The 7376-nt window shown below is 39.9% G+C and overlaps 1 protein-coding gene across 1 annotated transcript in view; it reads right to left on the bottom strand.

Annotated features, from left to right (window-relative positions):
* Positions 1-2817: 2817 nt before the first annotated feature.
* Positions 2818-7376, bottom strand: part of LOC117935185 (arfaptin-1-like) — a gene marked incomplete at its 5' end in the record, with an annotated part of 5802 nt that continues 1243 nt past the window's right edge. Inside the window, 4 exons of the mRNA XM_034857323.1 lie at positions 2818-2976; positions 3958-4132; positions 5150-5307; positions 6425-6646. Coding sequence (XP_034713214.1) covers positions 2821-2976; positions 3958-4132; positions 5150-5307; positions 6425-6646 — 711 coding nt within the window. The remainder of the gene's footprint in view (positions 2977-3957; positions 4133-5149; positions 5308-6424; positions 6647-7376) is intronic.

The raw sequence follows: 7376 nt of genomic DNA, 5'->3' as shown, positions 1-7376 counted from the left end.
CACACACACACACACACACACACACACACACACACACACACACACACACACACACACACACACACACAGTGTTTTCTCTAAGTTTTTGTTGCTTTTTCCGAGGTTTTTGTCACCTTTTAACAATTGTTTGACACCGTTTCTAAAAAACAAATGTGAGTTTTTGGATGTTTTTGTTGGAGAGAGCAGGGAACTGAAAAGGTACACATACACACACACATATATATACATATATATACATACATATATATACATATACATAAACATATATACATATACATATATATATATACATACATATACATATATATATATACATACATATACATATATATATACATATACACATACAAATAAAATTGAATGAGAGTAGTGTAAACATATATATATACATATACATATATATATATACATACATATACATATACACATACAAATAAAATTGAATGAGAGTGACGTCATTGTTTATTTAACGTGATAAATGACTTTATTTAACGACTTTATTTAACGTGATAAATGACTTTATTTAACGACTTTATTTAACGTGATAAATGACTTTATTTAACGTGATAAATGACTTTATTTAACGTGATAAATGACTTTATTTAACGTGATAAATGACTTTATTTAACGTGATAAATGACTTTATTTAACGTGATAAATGACTTTATTTAAGGTGATAAATGACTTTATTTAACGACTTTATTTAACGTGATAAATGACTTTATTTAACCTGATAAATGACTTTATTTAAGGTGATAAATGACTTTATTTAACGTGATAAATGACTTTATTTAACGTGATAAATGACTTTATTTAGCGTGATAAATGACTTTATTTAACGTGATAAATGACTTTATTTAACGTGATAAATGACTTTATTTAACGTGCAGAGCGTTGTAGGGAACCATCAAAGTTCTTATTTTTTGGACGATTTGAAAAGAAAAAAACCCAATTTCTGATAAATTCACAGTTGCATGAGTGTGACTCACGTACAAGGGACAATCTCCGTTTTAATTTGTTTTAATTTAACACAGATACATGTCTGTTAATTTACAATATAACAGAGAGCGTTATACATTGTTTTTTACCATTGACACGTTATCTAACTGAAGAATTCTGTGTTTTTAATAACCGTAGAAAATCGGGGAAATGAACTGCTCGTACTGTTTCTGTTTTTTTATGGATTTATTTATTAAAGTGTGGAAAAACATTTTGAAAACGGGTCAAATTTGCCCCGAGGACAACGTGGGGGTTAAAAACGGGACGCAACAGGAAGTGGGTCCAGTCTCTGGGATTCAGAGACGCTGTGGAGGCACTTTGGGAGTTCCTGGATGAGGATTTTCTGTTTTTTAAAGTTCAAAGAAAGGCTTAGTGCCTCGCAGGATTATGGATTTACCCCCCCCCCCCCCCCAACACAATACGACAGAGGAGAGAAACGGGGGGGGGGGGGGGGGGGCAGAAGTCACAAGTACAGAACGTCTGTGAATGGATGAATACAGTCGTATAGAAACAGAGGTGCTAAGAGTTCTAACTACGTCCTTTTTTAAAGCTTTTTTTTTTTTAACTTATGGACATTTTTAGACCTGGAAAGTGAGAAAATTACATGATTAACTTGTCAAGAACGCTCTGTTTCTGTACTAATGGTTCAGAGAATGTGCAATTTTCTCACTTTCCAGGTCTAAAAATGTCTATACGTCATAAAAAAAGCTTTAAAAAATACGTATTTTGAACTCTTAGCATGATTAACTTCCCAAGAACGCTCTCTAAGAGTTCAAAATACGTCTTTTTTGAAGCTTTTTATGACTTTTGGACATTTTTAGACCTAGAAAGTGATAAAATTGAATATTTACCGAGCCTTTAGTATAGAAACAAAGAGCATTCTCAGGAAGTTAATCATGCTCAGAGATCAAAATATGTCTTTTTCAAAGGTCTTTTTTAGACTTTTGCACATTTTTAGACCTGGAAAGTGAGAAAATTGCACATTTTCCGAGCCTTTATTATAAAAACAGCATGATTAACTTGTCAAGAACGCTCTGTTTCTGTAGTAATGGTTCAGAGTATGTGCAATTTTTCACTTTCCAGGTTTAAAAATGTCCAAAACTTATAAAAAAGGACCTTTCTAGTCCTGGAAAGTGACAAAATTGCACCGATCTGTCACAGGAGCCCATTTAACACCCAAAAACACTTAATTTCCCAGTAAACTGCTGTATCTAACTGCTCATGGTTGTAGCAAACAGACTTTTAAACATTTTTAGACCTGGAAAGTGATAAAAATGCACATTTTCCGAGCCTTTGGCATAGAAACAGAGTGTTCTTGGGAAGTTAATCATGCTAAGAGATCAAAATACGTCTTTTTAAAAGTTTTTTTTTAAACTTTTGCACAGACTTATGGACATTTTTAGACATGGAAAGTAATTAAACTGCACATTTTCCGAGCCTTTAGCATAGAAACGGAGCGCTCTTGGGAAGTTAATCATACTAAAAGTTCAAAATATGTATTTTTTAAAGCTTTTTTTTTAGACTTATGGACATTTTTAGACCCCCATCCTTTACAGGAGCCCATTTAACACCCAAAACACTTAATTTCCCTGTAAACTGCTGTATCTAACTGCTCATGGTTGTAGCCAACACTTTGCAGAGGCTGGAAATCCACCCCAAGCCCAAAAGTTCCCATTCTCCTTTGGTATAAAGAACCTACTCCACCCACCTACTCCCCAAAATCCACATGCATCTGAACATTACTGGTCTATTTCTCACAAAACATCCCTCCAACCCAACTCCCGTCCACGTGGCGTGTTTTGGCTGCCGTGTGAGGTGGTGTCAGCTCTCCTCCAGCCAGGAGGGGGCGCCCACGCCGGGGGGCTGGAGCCGATCGCCGGCCTGGCGCATGTTCTGCTCCAGGAACTTCTGACACGACAGACAGTGGGCGGCGACGGCGCCGTGCAGCAGCCACAGCTGGTTGTGGAGGACTTTGACCTGCAGAGACAATATTTTTATTAATATTTAGCATCACAATGGCGATTCTGAGTGAGATTATCAATCCCTTTAAAAACCTGCAGGATGAGGAGAAGGAGAGAAAGGGGAAGGAGGAATGTTTGAAAGAGAGATTAAAAAAGAGCCAAAACGTGAAATGAAAGATGGTCAAAAAGGAGACAGGGAGACAGGGAAGGCAGAAGAAAGGTGGTAAAAAGTGTAAGACGGAGACAAAAGATACAGACGGGTAGTTAAGGAGAAGAAAAATAATTTAGATTTAAGAAAAGATGGAGGAAAAAATATTGAAATGAAAAACAGTAACTACAGTAATAATAAAAACATACAATAAAATGTGATAACACACACACACACACACACACACACACACACACACACACACACACACACACCTCCAAAAGATCCCTTTCCAATGCTCTGCAGAATGATAATATTTTATATTATATATTATTATTGGCTCAAAGAAGCATCTTTTTCCCCCTTTTTTTCTCCTATCCCAGAGCTGGAAATGCGAGACTACTGTCACTCCCAGATGTGAGTCGTACGTGCTCAGATTTAAACGGTTTACAACCTGACTGTCATACTGAAACAATAACAGAAGATGGAAATTATTCCAGAAACGTTGTAGCTATCTATGGTTGTTTGATGCTAACGTTAGCTCAAAACTCCATTCACCTGACGGCCTTTGTTGTGTTTGATGCTAACTTGTAGCTAAGCTAGCAGTGAACCAACTTGGTTAAGTAGCCCCATTTCTACTGTGTTGACGTTACAGAAGTCTCTCGTTAGCATCTTGTATGCTACTTGTCGCCAAAGTGACGCATGCGCGACTCAAATCTGCACTCGACTCACATCAGGCAGTAACACCACTACTACCAGAACCACTACTAAGTTAAACAACGTGTGTTTTAAAAAGGTAAATGGCGACAGAAACAACTTGTGACTAAGTCCGCGGTGTGAGCGCCTCGCCTTGTTCTCCTGCAGCAGCTTGACTTTGACGGCCAGGCCGTCCCGGACCCTCTGGTACCGCTCCCTCTGGCTCTGGAAGTCCTTCTGGGCCAGCTCCAGTTTGGGCAGGGTGACGGCGTCCCGGGGTCCCAGGTTCAGCTCCTCCAGGTCCACTCGGTACGCATCGTACTCCATCCTGAAATCAGAGGAGGTTACGTTAGGGTGCACGATATCAGGAACATACAGTGGGGCTCGAAAGTTTGGGCCACCCCAGGTAAGAATGTGTATTAATGAGCATAAAGAAGCCAAGAAAAGATGGAAAAATCTCCAAAAGGCATCAAATGACAGATTAGACATTCGTATTATAGGTCACAAAATGTTAGATTTCATATTCCTTTACAAAAAAATGGCGCCTGCAAAGGTTTTCCCATCTTTTCTTGGCTTCTTTATACACATTAACACACATTTTTACCTGTTGGGCCCAAACCTTCGAGCCCCACTCTATTTAAAAGTGATTATTTTGACTTTTACTGCAACTGTCATGAGTCACGATTTTGGAGGGAACCCTCATTTTTGTGTCTTTATTTCCATTTTCTAGTATTGAAAAATACTAAAAACAACATGATTATAGTGGGATTTTTACGAGGATTTAGTCTGTAGGACAGGATGTGTAGCACAGTACTTACGTCCTTCATGCTGCGTTCAGGGCATATGATGAAAGTATGGAAATAGGAAACGTGAGTGGTTATGGAGACTTCAATTTCAGCATAGAGCCCGACCGATAAAAGGATATTTAAGACCGAAACAATACTAATATTTGGTTATTTAAAAATCTGATATTCCGATATATCAGCTGATCTATATATTTTTTTAACCCCTGTCTCTTGTTGTCTTCCCGACATTTTTGTCACTTTTTCAATGTCGTTGGTGCTTGTTTTGACGTTTTTTCCAAAGTCATTTGATATTTCTAACGTTGACATTTTGAGCTCTTATTTTGAAGGCCCATTTTTTTTGTGATTAAAAACAACTGAAAACGGGTCAAATTTGACCCGAGGACAACATGAGGGTTAAACCGACCATTATAAATGCCGGCACCGGTAGATCTTGAAATGCCTAACATTGGGCTTTGATTTTCCTACAATTCCCAGAATGCCTTTCTGTGTCCCTAACCCGAGCCTTTCTCGTGGGTGGGTGCAGGTGGCCTCTGTCTCACCTGGCCGCCTCGTACTGCTTGGCGTTGACCATCGTGTCCTCCATGGTTTTGTTGACCAGCGTGTTCATGTCGGAGGTGAAGGCGGTAACGGCCGCCGCCAGAGTCTCGCCGCTCCTCGACAGAAACTTCTGCGCCTCCGCATTCACGCCGAACTCCACCTGACCGGAACAGAGCTCACATTTACTCAGAGACATTGTACGATCTATGCACATATGTCTGTGCGTTTTCTGATTTCCTTTTGAAAAGTGCGTAGGAAAAAAGCCCCAAAAAAGTGCAAAATACAAAAACTCTCCAATACAAAAAACACACATCAATCATAATTTAGCTGTTGGTAGTAACTGATGTTGAACATCGGCGTGTCTCAACATTTGCGGAGTGCGTTGTTAGATTTATTTATTGTTGTTTATAACATCTGCAGACTTCCTGCTGTTGGGTGTGTTGTCAGGTGTATGTGCTTCTTCCTTTTCACCACTAGATGTCGCTGTTCACCCACACTGACGTTACCCTCCAAAGAACGATCTGTTCGATTCCACGATCTATGTTAAAATACAGGGGGCATAAGTAAACACCCCCCTATGTTAAAATACAGGGGCATAAGTAGACACCCCTCTATGTTAAAATACAGGGGGCATAAATATACACCCCCCTATGTTAAAATACAGGGGGCATAAATATACACCCCCCTATGTTAAAATACAGGGGGCATAAGTATACACCCCCCTATGTTAAAATACAGGGGCATAAGTAGACACCCCCCTATGTTAAAATACAGGGGCATAAGTAGACACCCCCTATGTTAAAATACAGGGGGCATAAGTAGACACCCCCCTATGTTAAAATACAGGGGCATAAGTATACACCCCCTATGTTAAAATACAGGGGCATAAGTATACACCCCCCTATGTTAAAATACAGGGGGCATCTATGGGAATGCCCCCTGTATTTTTATTTTAAGGAAGAACATTTATTTCATTATGAAACATTATTCATTCACAAAGAAAATTGGTGTCCTTAAAAGGTTGGATTTTAACATTTTGGATTTTAAATTTTTTAACAAAAGCATTAAGATAAATTCCTAAAAGATGATTTTTTGATTCCTCTTTTTCATCAGCTTTAGCCGGGGGGGGGGGGGGGGGGGGGGGGGGGGGGGGGGGGGGGGGGGGGGGGGGTATACTTATTCTAGCCGCTGTATATTGGCTGAAAAAGGTAGAATAAATGAATAGATGAAAGAATGCATGACGTTAAATAGTAATACAGGTTTTACGGCTGACTCACGTGCAGCGTTGGCGTCTTGACGCTGAGGTCGCTGAAGGCGTCCCCCAGGGTCTTCTGGGTGACTGAGAACTGAGCGAGCTGATTGGCCAGCGTCTCGGCCAGCTTGGTCACGTTGTCGTAGCGCTGGCGGTCGTCTCGGAGCAGCTCGAGGCGAGGCTCCAGGTCCAGGTCCACCGTCCGAGACCCCCGGCCGAGCTTCTCCAGCAGAGCCTGCCGGGTGCACTTCAGAGAGGAAGACCGGGTATTATTATTATTTACTGATTATATATTATATCTCAATATTATATGTTATATGCCTCGTTTAAAGGTGCATTCAAGTGTGCCTTGTTTAATGGTCCATTCAAGTGGGCCTTGTTTAACTAATGATGCATTGAAGGGGGCCTTGTTTAACTAATGGTGCATTCAAGTGGGCCTTGTTTAACTAATGGTGCATTCAAGTGTGCCTTGTTTAACTAATGGTGCATTCAAGTGGGCCTTGTTTAACTAATTATGCCTTCAAGTGTGCCTTGTTTAACTAATTATGCCTTCAAGTGTGCCTTGTTTAACTAATTGTGCATTCAAGTGGGCCTTGTTTAACTAATGGTGCATTCAAGTGGGCCTTATTCAACTAATGCTGCATTCAAGTGGGCCTTGTTTAACTAATGGTGCATTCAAGTGGGCCTTGTTTATCTGATGGTGCATTCAAGTTGGCCTTGTTTAACTAATGGTGCATTCAAGTGGGCCTTGTTTAACCAATGGTGCATTCAAGTGTGCCTTGTTTAACTAATGGTGCATTCAAATGGGCCTTGTTTAACTAATGGTGCATTCAAGTGTGCCTTGTTTAACTAATGGTGCATTCAAGTGGGCCTTGTTTAACTGATGGTGCATTCAAGTTGGCCTTGTTTAACTAATGGTGCATTCAAGTTGGCCTTGTTTAACTAATGGTGCATTCAAGTGGGCCTTGTTTAACTAA

This window comes from Etheostoma cragini, chromosome 19 (genome assembly GCF_013103735.1).
Source record: "Etheostoma cragini isolate CJK2018 chromosome 19, CSU_Ecrag_1.0, whole genome shotgun sequence".
Classification (NCBI taxonomy): Eukaryota; Metazoa; Chordata; class Actinopteri; order Perciformes; family Percidae; genus Etheostoma; species Etheostoma cragini.
This window is presented reverse-complemented; position numbering and strand designations above follow the sequence as displayed.